The sequence below is a fragment of the Tauraco erythrolophus genome, chromosome 18 (assembly GCF_009769465.1).
Source record: "Tauraco erythrolophus isolate bTauEry1 chromosome 18, bTauEry1.pri, whole genome shotgun sequence".
Classification (NCBI taxonomy): Eukaryota; Metazoa; Chordata; class Aves; order Musophagiformes; family Musophagidae; genus Tauraco; species Tauraco erythrolophus.
In genome coordinates this window covers 7,671,300-7,690,335 of record NC_141482.1, presented here as the reverse complement: position 1 = coordinate 7,690,335, position 19,036 = coordinate 7,671,300, and the positions used below count along the sequence as shown (strand labels likewise).

The following is a 19,036-nucleotide window of genomic DNA, read 5'->3' as shown; positions in this document are numbered from 1 at the left end:
AATTTGCAGGAACAGTATTAAACCAGACATTTTGTTGCAAACGGTTTTCTGAAACATCTTCATAATAGCAAGCCTAGAATTAATTTAATGTATTTGGTGTTATTGTAATTACGTATCCAAATATTTACTATATAGACAGTGATTTTCAATTAAAATAATAATCATTTTGTAAGGAGGAGATTCTTACATCAAATACTTGCATTGTACTTGTATTTCTAAAATAATTTAAATAAAATGAAATAAGTTATCTTTAAAGAAAAAAGTCAAGCTTCTTTTAAATGGCCATCATGAGTGTTATGCAATAAGGATATAAGAGTGTAATCAGTTTATTCAAGTGGCAGTATTAGGAACATACCTTCTGATAATACTGAAAGAAAAAAACATCTTTAAAGTTCAAAACTGTCTAGTTTTATGTGCCTAGAATTGCATATGGCTTCTAAACCACTGTCTGGATTCACTTTTGAACACCTGGTAACTTAGGTGGGCACAAACTGAAATTTACAGGGACTGCAAGCTTACAGTTGCAGTCTACATGAATCAAATTGTCTTGTGAGCAGCATACTGGGAAATACTTGAAGGCTAAGCAAATCTCACCCAAACTGCTCAAAAGATGATACTTTTCTCAAATGAGGCATTCTATATTACACAAGTTTATTGAAAATATTAGTAAATGTATTCTAGTTCCATGGTAAACATTTTCAGTAGAAATTTATGTAATTAATTATGTAATTAATGTAATATTCCTACAATCTATTTGCACAAGGAGAAAGTTATGGCAAATAAGAAGGTGAGTTCATGAAACTCATCTAACATTGAGATATCAGCCTCAGCTCTACGACGGTTACTTACAAAAATTCCATTAATCTTTTTATAATATAATCATATTAATATTAAAATCATATCCAGATAAAGTGTTCACTTAAGAAGCAAATTAATACTGTCATAGACATAAAACCTTTGAGTCAGACTAAAATAAATTATAATCTACAGGTTAAGAAAGAAAGAAAAAAGCCTTTCGGTTATGCTTGGTGAAACATCCATTGCAATATTGTTTGAGCACCTCCCTTTAGTATCTTCTGAGTAGACTCAGAAGTTAAAGGCAAGTCAGTTACAAATTAAAGTTAAGAAAAAAAAAACAGTTCAGGAAAAAGAAATCTGGCATATGTGACTGCAGGCATGAAATACTGGCTCATTAGAAATATTTGGAAGTTTTGTCTTTTATTTCCAAAGGGCTAAGATCATACTACAGATTAATTGACTACTTTTCTTCCCCCCCCACCTGCCCCATACAACACAATCCATTGCAAGATCCAACAGGCACTCTAGCATTTTTCCCAAGGCACATAATTTGCATCTTTACTAAACAATAGTCTCACCTTTATACCGAACAAACATTAGTGATGTCCTGTCAGAATTTGCCCTCTCTCTGAATCTGTAATTTTTAAAGAGAAATCAGGTATAGAATATTTTTGCTTTTTTACCAGGCTACTTCAGATACACATCTTACTCCATGTAAGTTTAATAAATAAAAAATTTTAGGGAGGGAAGAGGGAGAGAACAGACAGACATGTAAGACCTTTTTGGTACAGAATTTTGATTTTGTAAAAACAAATGAATAGATAGATAACTTGGATTGAGACAGCCTTCTGAAGTGTCTGTAACACAAATACTACAGAAATGTAGTAACTTCTGATCACAGAACCAGAAGTTCAAACTGATTCATCTGTTTTCATTGTCAAAGCTAAGCGAAATTTGGAGATGACTACTGGGTTAAGGTAGATCAAAGACAATCTTTTTATAAATGTCAGGTTATTAACAAAAACATAACCTGATAGTGTCCATTGAAATAGTAAGTTAGCCAAATAATAGCTCTGCAGTGTCATTTTTTTCAGTCACAGTCTTCTGTCAAATGTTGTCTTCTGATACTAGCTTTTATCTCATACTGGCTTTGATTTTCTTATTCTTGGCAATGCTCCACCTTCTTATTCTGCTTCTCCATTGACACAGTTAGCTGTAATTGTAAATTAAAGTACAGTAAACAAATACAATTTTGCTTCACATGAAAAAACACAGTTGAAATAAACTTGGAGTTGGGTACGTAAAATGTTTAAGAACTTTTGACTGTACAATGTTGATATGAACAAGAATCAGACAAAAGCGGCTTCTAAGTCTGCTCTCCCATCTCCAAGAGTGACAGATGCTTCATGAGGAGTATTAAAAATAGGGCTATTACAGAGTGGTCCTACCAACACAATTTCTTCCAGGTTCTAGGGGAACCTTAGTGACTTCCTGAAGTCTAACTTGCATTTAGACCATTGCTTTATTGACTGACAGACTGAAACCCCAGGAATTCAATCTCAATCCATACTTTTGCAGAAATTCCTTCTACAAATTCTCTGTATTTTATATCTTTCTTGCATTTCTCTTAAACATGCTGCTACATGAAAATTGTCTATTCTTATGTTATGAGAAATAGCAAACAGTAATTTGCTATTTACCTGCTCAAAATCAGTTAAGATTTTAGAACTCTGTGGTGTCTCCTATCAGACATTTCTTGAGCTAGGTGGTAGTTAGTGTCTCTCCCCTTACTGTCATCTTTCTGACAATAGTCTGTTTTCAGATGGGGTCATCGACATGGCATACAGTTTTTGGGAGGCAGACACGTACTCCGATTTATACAATGGATGGTACATTCTAGAAGAGGGGGTTTTGAGTGGTTTTATTTTTTTTAATGCAACAGGAATTGACCTGATGTTTGCAGGAAAAAACTATTGATTTCAAATCTTTCATGAGACAAATGCTAGTTTGAAGTTCATTGTTGTATACGTATAAACAATGTTTCCTTTTCCCTCACTCCATAATGTGCAATACTTTGAATAGCTTAGAAATTTAGGAACTGCATTGCAAATTAAGAATTTGCCATTTTTTACTTATTCAATGTTTGTAAGATCTTTCTGCAATTCTCTTCTGTAAGAGATTCAGAATAATTTTGTTTGTAGACTTTGTTACCTCAACAGTTTATTTATGAATATGTCAGCACAGAAACTTGTGCCTGTTGGTAAGCTCTCTCCAGAGTGTAAATTGACCATTCTTATATTTTGAGTAATTAACTCAAGATTAAACTAAGTATTAATCAACGTCTCTTCTTCTGTGACATCTTGGCTTAACCATGATTTCAGTTTAGTCATTCTCCATTATTTCTTAAATAATTTTTACCAATTCCTTAATATGTTTTTCCTTTTATACAGCATTTTTAGTATTACACCAGTAAGGCATGTGCTATCCCAGACATCCTAGAAGTTCAGGCCACAGCATGAAGAGAAGCAGCAACAGGACAGATGGAAGGAAGCAGTATATGAAGAATTTATGGTACACTTAACTTCTAGTCCTTCTGTTGCCAATTAAATCTGAACTTGATTATTTAGGCTACGTAACTTCCCACACCTATCAACCTCAAATATATATTCTTTTCCTAGATTGTTGGGATCCTACGCAAATCATGCCTAACCACCGTACAGACACATTAACTGCAAACAAGTCTGAATTATCTTCTTAAGTGCTGGGGGACAAGAGGAGTCTACTCACCTTCAAGTAGAATATAGAAATGACTTACAACTAATGCCTGCAACTACACTACTGGCTTCAGTGGAACTCAAGCTCTCCTTCAGAAGATTTTTGTAATTAAAAATAAGATAAACTGATAAACAACGGACAACATCTTTCCACACATGCAGTCAGAGCTGTAATGCCTGTGCTAGTCTTTGTTTTACACAACTGAAGCAAACGTGGAGTGAAACTTCACTTCTGCTATTCCAAACTGTAATCACCTTGGGAACTTGAGAACTGCACTAATTTCATTAAAAAAAAAAAAAAAAAACACAGAAAAGCAAAGCAGTTATTCTTCTGGAAAGGAGAGAAGGATCTTCAAGACTAGAGAAAGAAAGAAAAAAAAAAAAAAGCATCTGCAGCAACATTCAGAGCAGAAAGGCTGCTCTGGAATGACAAAGAAAACAATGCTATGGGCACCATTACAGTCTAGAATCTTCCAACTGGTTTCGGCCAATGCTGACTCAGCTAGTAATCTCTGAACGCAAAGAGCCTCAATCCCTCTCAACAGAAACTAATACAAAAAAATCAACTTCAGAAAGAGACCCAGCCTATGGCAAAATTCCCAAGAAACTGCGTTTTTCAAAGCTCTACTCAAATCTCGGAAGTGATTACCAGTCTTTCACACATAACTCTATCCAGTGTTTTATATATGCTAACAATATGAAATTTCGCTCTACCAAATCTTTGTAACTCTCATTTAACTCATTTAAGTGATGTAACATTGGAACTTATAAATTATACCAACGTCATTCAATTAAAAGCCTTTCTCCATTAGTTGTCCTTTGCCAGCTACTATGATGTTGTTTTTCAGTGGGTTTGATGTTTTTTACATGATGTGTCTTTATATACAAGACCAAACAAACTTAATTTTAATGGTCTGAAACATAACAGAAGCAGAATTTATGGAATTCAGTAGGGATTCCAGAGGATACTTTTTTTTCTGATGTTAAATCCAAAAAACTTTTAGAAACATTGTAGAAGACATTTAAAAGAGAAAGAAAACGCTATAATCACTAAGCTCAGTTTCATGAAATATTCCTTGTTTTAGATTAACAGAGTTCAGTGAATAATCCTGAAGATTACCCAGGGCTAACAATACAGTTAGTGCTCTGTGTGCTGTCCTGGTAGAAATATGGAATTGGAGAAGAACACATCCTAGCTTTCAAAGAAGCTATAATATTATTTTATATTCTCCGCATGTCAAAAGACAGATGGTTTTGCTTTTTCACAGAAAGGAAGGATACAAGATGATACAGTTGGTATAAAAACATTTGGCTTGGAAACAACTCAAAAAATACTACGCCACTGACCTCTGTTTGGTTCCTTTTTTGTTCGTTTGTTCTTTGTGTTAGCGACTTTTTTCTTTGGAATCTGGTTCTTAACATGTTCTCTCCATTTCTTCAGCTGGAAATTTATGAATTTCCACATCATCCAGGCCTGTGTTAGACAAACAGCACCCAGGCAGCCAATCCTAATAAGATTCGAGATTTTGGAGACCATTAGATAAGAGTTTCTGTTAACCGTTAATAGACTGCAAATCTGTACCTATTTTATTTTTCCTCCAAAAGTCAACTATCAAATAATCAAAATCTTGATACCATGGGAAACTAGATGTATCAGAAGGCTTTCCCCAAGACAAGGTGTGTCACACAAGCAGTGAATGGAAATCATATCTAAGTATATTGCTAGAATCAATCATGTTTATCAAGGAGTTACGACCATAGCTTTCAATGGCTGATAGGAAATTGTGTCATTGAGGTCCCTTCTGCCAAGAAATCTATGAATGAGAAATCAGGTAGATTCAAAAACCCTCCCACGAATTTGATTACAGGCATTAAGTTACAAGGGTGAATGTTAAAGCGATGAGCTTATGCTGAAAAAGTAATAAAATTTTTAAATTGACAAGCAAGAATAAAAGATATACAAAAAATATTTTAGGAAGGCACTAAACAAATAATTAGTTAAAAAATTATGGATATTAATATCACCAAATGATACTATGTCTGGTATAGACATGGGGCGGGAATGTCAAAATTTTAAAGAGATTATTAACCTAGGCTTTTTGGATAATTATCAACAATTAACTTTAAAAAAAATTTCTCTTTTCACTCTTTTTTTCCTATTTCCCATAAATCTTTTTCTACTAATTTTGTGAAAAGGCTACAGAAGAGAGAACAAAATTTCCCTTCCCTTAAATACTCAAGAGGAAAACATCACCCAGAGAAATTCTTCAAAACTCATTATCATTCTGGATTGCCTTATATTTTATAAGATATTTTGTAAGATATTTTGAAATGCCACATTACACAAGCATGAATGTCTACTAGCCTTGTTATACCTCACAGGGAGTACATTGAAGTTTCCGTCTGCTATGGAAAAGCCTGGATTCTCTACTCTTGCCAGACCAAATCCAAATGTGAGAACAGATAAAGTTAAGGTCAAAAGACGCACCATTACGAAAAGTAAAGTCCAAATGGTAAATCTGAAAACGAAATAATGAAATTAATGTGGTTTCTCCTTTTAGTCCATTTCTTTTCAATGGAGTCAAACGCACAAAGAACTTTTCATTAAAACTCTCTCAGCAGCAATAGGGAAATGTCCATAGAGGGGACCAATAATTACAGAAAAACTTGGTCATCTGCAAACATTCAGTCCTGCCTCATTACACAATCTTTGGACTAGAAAGCACAATGAAGTAAAAAGATGCATCTCAAGTTGACATTCATGCTGTAAGCCATTTATAAGTAATGGTGATGCTCTAAAGCCAGAAAGCTGATGCTAAAGGTATAATATACATTTACTAAACAGTTGGAAGATGGAGACAACATATGCAATATTTAACAGCCCAACGTTTATAGGACAAGAAGAGAAGGTCATCAGATAGCTAATAGGTAAATGACAGTTATTTCACTTTATAGCTAACAGAAAAAGATGCCATCCTGCAGATTTTCAGTATATAGAAGTTTTTGCTATAGGATGTGGGGAAAAAAAAACCTGAAAAACAGTTTTATTAAGCAGATAATGTTTAATTTAGAAAACTGGTATTATTACTGCCATTGCATAAAGATTTCTATAGGAAAAAGATTTCATATTGTGTGACTGATGAATGGATTAACAAAACCCACTACCAATGTGAAAAAAGTACCTTTCCAACATTTCCATTAAAAAACAAAACAAACAAAAAACGAAACCAGCTTGTTCAAGTGCTTTCAAGCTTAATGAAAACATACTTCAAATCTCTCACAGTATAAGCAACGCTGCTTAAAAAGCAACTCTCATCACACCCTCCTCCAAAAAGAGATTTTGAGAAAAGCTACAATGACTGGATGTAGACCTGTAAGAACAAACAAATTCTGAGCTAGAAAAAATACCTAGTATTTGACATGGTGTTGTTTTCACAGTTTACATTACAAGTGCTACATATTGTAACAGACATAAAATGCCCCAAATACTTCTGCAATTCATCAGTGAAGAAAATCAATTTTCATTTCCAGTTATTTAAACTGTGGTAATATTGCACATGAGATAACTGATTTCCAGCCAAAAAAAAGACATAGTTGCTCATCTGACCATTAGAGTCTTCATAAGACAGGAAAACGTCCTCCTAATCAGTATACTTAGCCTTCATGCTTTTGATGGCATATAATGAAAAGCAGATAAGCTCATAGCTCCAAAACCCTCACAATTAAATACAACATATGAGCGCAAGATAACTCACTTTCTCCCACTTTCCCTATTTGCATCAGTAAACATTGATTTTTCACAAAGAACATTCAGCATACCTATTTAAAATATTAGCTTTAAGGAGTGACACAAATGAATCTTATGAAAAGACCAGAAAAAGCAGCAGCATTACACTGCGTCAAGGAAGGCTGCCTATATGTAAGGGACTGCATGAAAGCAAGCAAGGCATTCATTTTAATCTCTTCCAGCTGGGCAGTCACTCAAAAAAGGAAGAAAGAATAAGAAACAAGAATACATAAATTGGACAAGGCTGCTTTACTCCAATCAGAACCTCTAAAAGCCTTCACATTCAAATGGTGAAAAGTATCCAATCCTTCCAAGCATGCTTTACAGATAAGTATCTCAGTTCCTCATCTCCTTCCATTCTCAGATGCATTACTTCTATATCCATCAATTCTCAGAATAGTTGAGAACCTTACTTAAGAGATGTGTAATTGAAGACATCTTAACTACACGTTTTGAGACATTATCTTCTCTGTTGTATAATTACTTCCCTTTCTTACCTTACCAAAAGGAAAGGGACCTTCAAGAACTTACAGGGAATGCTGCTTTTATTACTTCTTCGCTTAACTGTTTTTAAAAACAAGAGTACCTACATAAAAATATTTATGAACATTTAAGCCAACAGCTTACAGAATCAAAAGCCAATTCACAGATATGCAAGATGAGACTTTAGCAAAAGCTTCAGTAAAACCTTATGATGATGAAGTGAGGTATCTGCCTCCTTGACTCTATCTAATGACAATGACTTGCTTGTGAATTCAAAGCAGGCACTAGTGAACACCGAACAAGTGATGTTTGCTACGCGAGTACTTTTACATACATGCAAATCCATTTATATGCAATTAATAAGAAAAGTTCTGAATTTTAATTAATACATGCAAGATTTACCCTTTTTGCTGGTTTTCATCAATGCAGTAGAAAAGACGTGAGGCATGAAAAATGAGTTCCACAAAATAGTGAGGTACCATCAGAATTAGTCCCAAGTCCTGAAAACTGTAAAACAGAAAAGTTAGAAATTTTAATGAAATTATGAAGAAAATAGATCTATCTATTCGAAAGGGACGTGCAAATACTTACTTTAATATATAGGCACCAGTGATATGAGCAATGTAAAGGCAAATATAACATAGCTGTCTTGGAATATCTTCCTAAAATTAGAGAAATTATAATAAATGCTGTTACAGTTTAACCACATTGTCCAAAAGAAAGATCGTATCATTCATTAGGTTTGATTATTTTTCATGCTTCTGTATAAATTTCTGGAAAGACTATCTGAATTAAAAACTATAGATCACCTGGACTAAGTTAGATAGGAAATGCAAGCAATTAAATAATATACATAATATAGAAATAACTGACTGTATAAATATGAATATGTAGATATTTTATAGTTACTATAAAAATATTAATATGAATTATTGGAAATAATGTATATTTAATTAACTGTACTGACAACTTCTCTCCATACCTTTTGAATCTTTTGGAAGTATAGCTCTGGCAGTGCATGAAGCCAATAGGCTATCTGGCAAATATAGAAGAATTTTACCTGAAAACTAAACAGTAATTCAGGTTAAGAAAACACAAGATTATGAGTTTTGAAGCTTGCAATACAAGATACAAGATTTTACTGCATTATCTTAAATTAATCCATTCTGACTCACTATAGTTTATGATTCCTAAATCACAGGAATCACAAAGACAAAACAACTCTGTGGGGACAGTTTTTTGAATTAGCATCCACAGTCTTCTTGAGAGCAAGTTCTGATTCACCTTTTGAGACAGTAGGAAAGAAAAAACACCAAAAAACCTAACACACAGAAACAGTTTATCCTGTGAGCAGTGGAACTCTCTGCCTAAAAAAACACATATTATCCCCCTTCCCTCTATCACACTCATCAGAGAAAAACTGGTGGGAGGGGCCCAGACAAACACCACAATTTTATAAATTATCTTAATTTTTCAAGGAAAAAAAAAATCAAGTTATAAATCTCCTTTAATTTGAAATTGAGTCTCAAAGATGTTTCTTTAGTGTGAAAGAGTTCAGCAGCCCTATTACATATGCCATCTTGCAAACACTTGCACTTTAATCAGCTACCATGGTTAAGTTAAAGAAAGGTGAGAAAACATGTAAGCATCTCTTGGACAGATGTTCAATTCATCAAAAACTACTTTTGAATAAAACAGCGGGCAGTTTTCAAACAGAATAAAGTATTTTCATCTAGTTATCATTCTTATAAGATATCAGTGTCACTACCTTATTAGTAGTTCCCTAAAATTTGAGGTTGTTAAATAATCAGGGATTAGAAGTACCAGTTTTTTTCAAATTGAAAATACAACACTTACAGCATATGAGAATGGGGATAATCTTCCCAGAGGGAGGTTGGGTTCATCATGAATTCTTCCTAAGGAAAAAGGACATTGATTTAAGGACCTTCCTAATACTTTAAGTCTATTTTTTAAATAAAACCAGCAAATAGAATGACTTACTTACTGCATTCAAAATACTTGCTCCCCATATAAACGAAAACAAGTAGAAAAATGCTAGCTGTCCCGATTCATTGAACTTGCTGTGTTTTGTTTTTGACAAACGCAGACGTCTATTAATTTTCTAGAAACAAAAAGCAGATCAATAAATGTAATTTCTAAAACCAGAAAGCTATTTGGGAGTTAGTATTCACCCCGGAATTTTTTTTTTCCTCCCAAATCTCCCATTTTTCAATCAAAATACACAACTCCCACCATTTAAGACCTTGATCAGCACTTTGTATGACAATTAACTTAAATAAGACATGTCACTATGGTAAAGTTCATACGGAAACTATTCAGATCATGTCTTCAGACAGTTTTTTCTTTTTCCTCCCATAATTAGAGTCATATCTCTAATTGTTTCAAATCTCTTGGCACACTTAAAAACCGTTTGAGCTTCTGTGGCTCAGATGGTCTACTTGTGAAGACATTTTAAGACCATTCAATAATAGATAGTCTTCACAAGGGCTTTAACAAATTCATTTTACTTTGCAACTGAGTTGGTATAAAAGAGCACACAATGAAGTTTAAGCTCTCTCTTTGAGGTGAAGCTTAGCTGACAAACAGAAATCTACCACTGCAGTAATTTACATGTTTGACCTTCTGAATATATCTTATGAATCTAATGCAGCAGACATCATTCACAGATATTTCAAGTAGGGTGTGAACATTTAATGTTTGTTTTTACAGAAAAATGTAAGTTATATTAATTGAAAGAAAGATTCAGTGATTTATGTCATCAATAAATTGAGGAAATATCACTATGAAAATAACATAGATCCATTTAGGTTGGAAAAGACCCTTAAGATCATCGAGTCCAACTGTCAACCTAACACTACCAAGTCCACCACTCAATCAAGGTCTGTTTGCATTTTTGTCAAAGAACAAAAGGATCGATCATAACAGGGCTTCAAATGCTAAACCATTCCTTGTACCATGGCTTACACTTACCTTGAAGAAAAACTGCTAGTAACTGATGGCTAAAAATAGCATGTTTATAAAAGTAAATTATATCCCAGTAGTAAACTTACATCTAATATGTGCTCCTGGATTACAGCATGCAGAGAAATAGCCACGAGCATGTAGAAGAAGATTGTGGCAATGTCTTTTGGGCCATAGTCATAAAAATGAAATTGGTCACTGTTGTCATCTAAAAAAAAAAAGCGTGTATTTTTACATTCTTAGGAAGGAGTACTCTGCGCAACCGAAAAAGGGCGGCAGGGACTGTTGTTCTTATAAATTATGTCAAATTAATACAGGACACTAGTTATTAGTTTAACATTTTTGAAAAAAACTTTTCATGCCTGGTTAGATAACTTGGAACTTCTTTTCCTTCAATATAATCATATACTTGTAAGCCTAGAATTCACTATTAGCAGCAGCATACACTGAGCTGTAACTTCATTTCTTTCATCTGGGTCACCAAAATAGAAAAAAAAAAAAAAAAAAAAGAAAGAAAAAAAGAAAGAGGGAAAAAACCCAAACAACCCTACACCAACACCTTATCCTCTATAATTTGGTAGAGACCAAATGAGATTCAATCTTAAGAAGCATGACTATATGCAGGAAAAAGAAACTACACAGTGAGGATAGTATCCATGGTAGTTCAGCATCGGTGAACAACGTGAAAATAGACACGTGTCTATTTTTTCCAATACATTGATAACTTCCAATTCTTTCCAGGAATTAATCTGCACAATATAATCAAGAAAAATTAAGCTATCAAATAAGGAAATGCCACTATCTGCTTATTGTATATAGTACAGCAGGTACAGAAGATTAAAAAAAGGAAATATTTTCGGGGAAAAAAGAATCAATACTTTCTCCCTTTATTATTTAAAAGTATGGTTGAACCAGCAGCATCAGTTACTTGAGAAGAATAATGTGATATTTTTGAAATACAAAACACAAATCCATTACTAATGATATAAGAAATCATGATTAAGCAACACATATATAGAAGATTGCCAAAATATTTTGTTACTTGATAACACCTGTTGATTATATCAAAAACTGGAAAGAATGCATGCTTTTCACACTAAAATGCGAGTTAGCAGCAGTGTTAACTACGGGAAAAATAACACAGTATTACTTGCAAGCAACAGAGAAAAAACTAGAATGTTTCAGTGAATATAGTATTAGTAAATCCAAAAGCAGACAGACAAATATAAGAGTTCTACCATATCATAAAAGTGAACTGAAGTCTTGAGGGGAAAAAACAATTTTTAATAGTTGAGCTCTTGCATTACAAGAAAAAACAATAGATTTGATTTAATCTCACCAGTGGTATAGGTGACATTGTACTGCATAGCAAAAAAGACGATGGTGCCCTTGGCTGAGTCCTGAAATTAAAAAAAAAAAAAAAAAAAAAAAAAAAAACAAGGAAAAAGTATCAGATTTTTCAAACAAGCTAGACTATAAACACCCAAAACTATAAGATGATACCATCAACAAATGTTCTTCCACACGTGATTTAAATCAGAGGTCCAAAAAGTGTTTTTCATCTCCCGCAAATGTGGAGGCTCACCTTCTTGCAAATCCTTTAACATTTGCTGCATAGGGTCAGCATTTGAATTATGTCCTTTCAGCTGAGGATCAAATTACCCACTGTTCTACTAAACAACATTTTAAAGTGTTTAGAAGTCTAAATGGCGTTCATTTATCTCAAAAGTTAAAAGAGGCTCTAAATTTAATGGCAAGTTTCACCTAACTTCGCAAGATATTCAGAGAAGCGATGTTCTGGCTAAGTGTCCATATAAATAGAGCATTCAAAACATCATAGAAGAATTGTAAGATTCATTAAGTTCCTGTATGATGAATCTAGCATTTTCTAAAGATTACAATACAATCAAAGTAACCAATGGTATACTTTTCTGTTACTTTTTCTCTAGTGACAAAACTAGTTTTTAAAACAAACCACCCCCATCACTTTCAGCCATCCCTAACTCTTCAAAACGTCTTCCTCTTCCCATGCTGCAGTACATTTAGCCCTTAGCTGTAACAATGGAACTGTTTATAATGTAAATTACTGTACGACTCTACAACTGAGTGATAAGAGGTAAATGTGCTTGCAGAGTGTGGCTGAAAACATTTCATTATCTGGTTTGCACAACTTCAAAAACAAACAGTTATGCTAACCTAACTGAAAGACTGGTAAACTGTAACACAGGAATATAAGTGGAGGGAGGAAAAAAAACCAAGCAACTGGTTCCTTTTCTGCAAAAGAAATGCAACATGGAATTACATCCTACACCACCAACAGCAAATACATTTATTATGTTTGCGAGCACTCAGTTATCTAGTTCATAAATCAAAGAAGTACAAAAGGCATAATCTGAAAACTGATTAAAACTGTAAGAGATACAAGAATATACATGTTTCATCTTAAAATGATCTTCATAGATATTACTTAAAGAAATATAAACAAAAAAAAGAAAGCTATTTTCCTCAGATGTTACACCATCTAATTTCTGAAAGTGTAACTAAGAACATTCAGAGTATATAAAACAAGCATTAATTTATCCAGCTACAAAGCAAGACGCCAAAGAAGATCCTCTGTAGCAAAAAAAAGGCAAATCACTTCAGTATACTGGGAGTGCACCTGTGAAATTAAGCAAGAGTCATAATACTGAAGAGAGCTTTTAAGAGGAATTCTCATTAAGGAAAACGAAAGTACCAATTTTTGGCATACAAAATTGACTTTCAGACACTGTAGTTCTATGAACAATTTAACCTTTTGTAAGCCAGCACTACCATGAAAAGGAGCAATCCTGCCTGTCTCTCTACTACCAGTTGCTTCTTGTCTCTGTCCCACACTTGTGCCATCAAAAGTAGTGATGTGGTGAACTGGACAGGAAAATTATACTAGTTAAAACTGGCCCAACAAAACCGGAGGGAGGAGAAAACTCTATTAATCTTAACACAGATGAATTTCCTAATATGCTGCACTGCTCAGCTACAGAAGTTCTTTTGTGCGCTTGATGGGGAGAATAAGCAGCCAGAGCACCAACACCAACTTCAAACATTCACGGAATAAAAGTGGGAAAAATTCATTGCCAACTCCTGGAAAGACAGGGAAAATACAGACGGTTACATAGGTATCGATGTCACCAGCATCTAACTAACACAAATATGCTTGCTTTCAGTAAGTCATCACTCAGGACCCACAGCAACAGTCTCCCTTGTAGCAGGGCATGCAGACAGCACCATGTAACTTCAAGCAGACCCCTTCATTAGGGAGCTTTCCTGAGAATAAGCTTTTTTTAACGCTCTCTGGGAGACAAGGGTGGTAAAAATCTTAGCTAGAGCCCAGCAAGTCAGCTTTTCTGGTTTTCCGTGAAGCACACAACATGAGACTACAATTGCTTCACTCTGCTGGAAGTATGGAAGCTTCATTAAGTGGAATTCTGTGGTAAGACAGTCACAGAAACAAAGACTTAAAAAGAACCATAAATACCAAAAGAAAGGATTCTTTAGAAGACAAGGCCCACTCTGTTGTCTAGAAAAGGATTAGGCACATAAAAAACTATAAATACTATCAGAGAAGGAAGAAGAAAGAAAATAACAGTTAACATTAAAATTTAACTGCCACTTTTCAGTCTGTTAGAGTGAATCTCCGTACACACATCTATAGACTTAATAATAATCAGCAAAGTTAAGGTACAAGAAAGTACAATTAAGGCGGATAAACAATCTTACATGTAAGAATTCCCCTTGCAGAAATTCTTATATTTGAATTTATGACATTCTAATGCTTATTTCTAACTTTAAAAATACTACTTGTTTTTTGGATGATCTCACGGATATTGGCAACTGAATGCCACCTAGAAAAGAAACTCCTGTATTTACTATAGTACTAGGTAAGCCCAAGCAAATCATTCAATAGGTAGTCAAGTGTGAAAAGTTCCATTTACACATTCTTTAGCTTATTAGCATACAAGCTATGGTACCACAGGCTAGATTTGGAAAACCGTCACTGACAGATGCCTCTGAAATCACAGTAAGCATAAAAAGCTGTGAAAAGCACTGATTTGTTTTTTTAAAGTTGCCCTTCAGTGCTTCAAACTTAAAACCTAAAAATAATTTTGTTTTAATACAGAGAGGAAATCAAGACCAAAACAAAATAGACCCAACAGCAATGTAGGCAAGTTCAGTAACACTTATGAAGCACTCAATATAGAATCATGATAAATGTCACCAAAATTTACTGGAAAAACATCAGTAGTATTGTTTGTTTGGCAGATTGGATTAGTCATTATAAAGATGGTATAAGACCTCGGCAGTGGACAACAGAAATACAGATTTCATTCAAGTAACTCCAGTATGCTTTTCTGTAGTGAATGAGGCAGAGGTGTAGAACAGAGGTCTACCCTGTTACATAGCACCACTGTTCTTCTGCATAATAAGCAACAGGTGTCTCAATCAAAAAAAGTAGGTTTTGCATCAAAAAGGAGATGCAGACATTTAAATTATACAATAAGAATTATAACAGTATATATTAAAACACGCACAATAAAAGCATATCACAAGCTATACTAGAATCTGGTCTGCATTTGAACTTTTAGAATTATGTTGACTAGAAACGAGATAATTTGCTAATTATCCTTGGGTGTAACTAATATTAACTTACTCTTTTTCCTCTAAAAGTAATCACCTTCATCAAAATAACAGCACTCACCCCATGGATTCTGCACAGCCCTTTCCAGTAGCTGTAGAGTTACATAAATGCAACTTCTGTGGTGAATACAAAGCCTACGCTAAGATAAATGGAATTCAGAGATGGAACTCGAGAAAGCATGCCTGTTTTCAACAGCAAAAAGGCACTGAGCAATATCTTTTTAAAAGTACCATACATATATACTTCCTTAAAGCCTTTATCACCTGAGCTGTCAAGCCCCTAGCTACTTTTCTTATGCCAAGATTGAGTTCTGTATTTAATATATTAGCTTTTATGACACAACCTCCACAGATGACACAACTTATTATCCCTCAACACTGCATTTGTCCACCATTTAGAAGGAAATTATCTTACTATCACAACTGCTTTATCTACTTTGTTTCTGTCCAGTATACTTAATGTTTTCAGAAGTGAGTCAAGATACATACTTAAAAAAAAAAAAGACAGAACATCTACATGCAAGTATTTTATCTCAGAATTTAACAGTACTTTTAATTTAGCGATCTGATTTTTAATCTTATCCAACGGTTGGGAAATGCTGAAATATTTCAGTAAAGTATTTACATTGTAATAACAATAATATTTCAGTAAAGTACTTCAGTAAAGTATTTGTCTACCCAGAATTTAAACTCTATTTACCAAGCCCTATGCCATACTCGACATCAACATAAAATATTCGTGTAGCAACACACACACACACAAGGCTTTTGTCCCAAAAGTGGGAAAAAGATGCCTAAGAGAGATGCCTAATCCATCACCTCAGAAACTCGTGAGCAGCTTGCACATGGAAATAAGCTTTATGATGACTTTCAAATATAAAGGAAAAGAGGAGTTCAGAAGTTAGGCCAAGACTGTCTAATCTCACATTTTTCTTCAGTTTATCCATCGCTAGAGAGCTGAGCCAACCACAGCAAAAGACTGAGAAGTGGTGCAAAAGGGTGACTAGCAGTTTTTAACTACCATCTGGTGAAGCGTGCCTGAAACTCTGTAACAGCGCTCCGAACTGCTTGACCACGTGGACTTTTGAACAGAGAGGGGGGGGAAAGAAAAAAAAAATGTAAATAGACAGAACAAATAGACATAAACCGACTCTGCTTTAAGCAAGGGGGCTTGAGGAGATTTATAACTCAGGAAACTGGAATCCAGTAACAGGGAGCTTATGGGAGGGTGCTAGGAACGAAATACATGCAGAGATGAAGCGAAATCAGACGAGAAAACAAAAGAGCAGCGATCTGAGAGAAGAAGATAACAGAGAGGGTTGCACAGTGGAAGCTGGCAAAGACAAGTCAGTGGAGAAAGCACTGGGGATTACGTGAGCTGAGGCAGGAAAAGAGAAACGAAACTTGCTGCGCTCACGACAGTCGAAACTTGTAGCGGAGATGCCCGAACAGAGTAACACGGAGTTAGGCCTCGAGGGGGACACAACCCCGCAGGGAGGACGGGAAGAGGCAGACGGAGCAGGAAGGGATGCAGCAGAGCTGCTCGGCAGCGAGGCTGAAGCGAACGGCAGGGATAATCCTGGGGAAGCTCCAGAGCGGGAAGCCAAGGGCTGCCCCGCAGCAGGACCAGGCGCAACCGCCAGCCGCCGCGCCCCGCCCAGTACCTTAAACAGGCACGCCATCAGGAGCATGGTCACCAGGTAGGACGCGGTATCCGCATGGTTCTGAATGATGAACTCGTGACTTAGCACCGGCGGGCTCCTGCTTTTCCTGCGGAGCCGCATGGCAGTGACAGCGCCGGCCTGCGCAGCCCCGCCGAGAGAGCCGTACCTCCCCTGCCTCCTCAGCAGCCCTCACCTCACGCACAGCAAACACCGCCGGCCCAAAAAAACCCACCCCCTTCAGAGCTCCGGCCAATGAAAGTTAAAACCTCTTATGATTGGCAGTCCTGCCAACTAATCGTCAGGCGGTCTGGAAGAGCGGTTTCTAAGGAGGCGGTGCTTTGAAGGCAGATGGGCACTTGCGACGGGAGACAGAATCCAATATGAGTGACACGAGCTCCTGCCAATCCCGTACGCGAGCGAGTGGGGCCTGCTCAAAAGGGCGGGGCCGTCACGGGCGGGGCGTGGTCCGTCCCTGAGGCGGGCCGAGCGCTGAGGAGGTTCGTGCCGGCAGAGCGTTAGCGGGGCGGGCGCCTTTGGCTCGGTGCGATCCAGTCCGGCCTCTGCCGAGGCTGCGCTGGCCGCAGCTCCGGTGGCGAACAGGTATCTCCTCGCGTGAAGCCGAGGAGCGCTGGTCCATCCGCTCTCCTCACGAGTCCCGGGATTACAGCCCGCCTCGGTGGCGGGAAGTGGCTCCTCGTCATTCCCCTCCAGAGCTGAGCCGTGTTCTCTCGGCAGAAAAGCTATTGAGAAACTCCCTTTTTCTTTTTTTTTTTTTTTTCCTATTAAAGCGAAGAGAAAGGGAATTCGGAGTGCTTCGAAGCCCTAAAAACGTGGACTTTGGCTCTCTGCTGACTCTAGCTGGAATCCAGGGGGAAAACCTTACCAACTTATCAAAACATGTCAATAAAGGAAAAGGTGAAGGCCAGAGGGTGCCATGGCGTTCCAGTGGGCTCCATCGAGCCACCGGGTGCCTCCTCTGCTCTGCTGAGTGGCCTCAGCCCACTCTGGTGAAGAGGGGATCCAGCTGGATCCAGTTGCCAAATGGGACCTGAAATTTGGTTCAGCTGTAAAGCAGTTCTGCTGCCTGTTGATTATTAAATACTTAATGCTCACTGAGGCTGTTTTTTTAGTACATCTGAATTTGTTTTCTGCTAAGTGTTCTGCTTAGCTGTTGAGTGTGGCTGTTTGTACGCCTTTTCCCACCCTTGCTTTGGGTTTCAGGCCAATGTATTCAGAGACTGTTTCACATTTGAAATTAAGAGTTGCTACAGAGCACAGATGCTATTTGGGGCATTCATTTGAGAAGCAACTGCCATGCGTGTTCTTTTTCTCAGCTAAAAAGAGGAATTAAAAATGAAATATTTGTAGTAGGTTATTTAGAAATCATGGCTGATTTTTTAATGAAAAAGTAACAAAATTGAAATAATTTCATAATTGTTTTGCATAATTGCTGGTTTTTTTTTTTTTTTTTTTAAGCTACAAAAATAATCCTGACTGAGAATTAACTGTGATTGAAATGCGTTTCATTTCTTCCTGGAACACCTTAGCGAAAGAGGCAAGTAATGTTGAGTAGGAATGGAAACCAAGAAACAGGAACTTGAACATCATTTAGTAACCCAGAATATACTAATATGACATAATTTATACCATTCTTTTTGAACCATATCAGAGCGAGCAAGCTAGTTTAGATTTCTATTGGCTGGGAATATGGTTTTCTAGAAGTTCCCTAGTGTAGGGCTTTAAGTATTATTCTATATTTGTATAGCTTGTACATTTGTAGATAGTTTTAATTTCAGCATAAATTTCAGCTCTCATACTTGCTTAAGCTCAAACAAGTAACACTGAATTTTTATTTTGAAACAACACTAAAGCAA

The 19,036-nt window shown here is 36.1% G+C and overlaps 1 protein-coding gene across 1 annotated transcript; it reads right to left on the bottom strand.

Annotated features, from left to right (window-relative positions):
• Positions 1-1,249: 1,249 nt before the first annotated feature.
• Positions 1,250-17,337, bottom strand: LOC104380429 (translocating chain-associated membrane protein 1). The gene is made up of 11 exons (XM_086622738.1): positions 17,163-17,337; positions 12,164-12,224; positions 10,914-11,032; positions 9,848-9,964; positions 9,700-9,758; positions 8,825-8,909; positions 8,434-8,504; positions 8,245-8,349; positions 5,948-6,091; positions 4,920-5,080; positions 1,250-2,011 (listed from the first exon to the last, which is right to left on the bottom strand). Exons 1-11 carry the CDS (start codon positions 17,280-17,282, stop codon positions 1,983-1,985), a joined length of 1,071 nt encoding a protein of 356 aa, XP_086478864.1. The 5' UTR covers positions 17,283-17,337; the 3' UTR covers positions 1,250-1,982.
• Positions 17,338-19,036: the final 1,699 nt, after the last annotated feature.

Bases quoted from the DNA above. Each gene is read 5' to 3' on its own strand.
- LOC104380429 (XM_086622738.1), bottom strand. From the start codon at position 17,282: ATGCGGCTCCGCAGGAAAAGCAGGAGCCCGCCGGTGCTAAGTCACGAG. The intron at 12,225-17,162 runs GTACTGGGCGGG...TTTTAATTTCAG, and splicing joins TGATGGCGTGCCTGTTTAAG to GACTCAGCCAAGGGCACCAT. The intron at 8,910-9,699 runs GTAAGTGTTGTA...ATTACTGTTTAG, and splicing joins TATCCCCATTCTCATATGCT to TTTTCAGGTAAAATTCTTCT.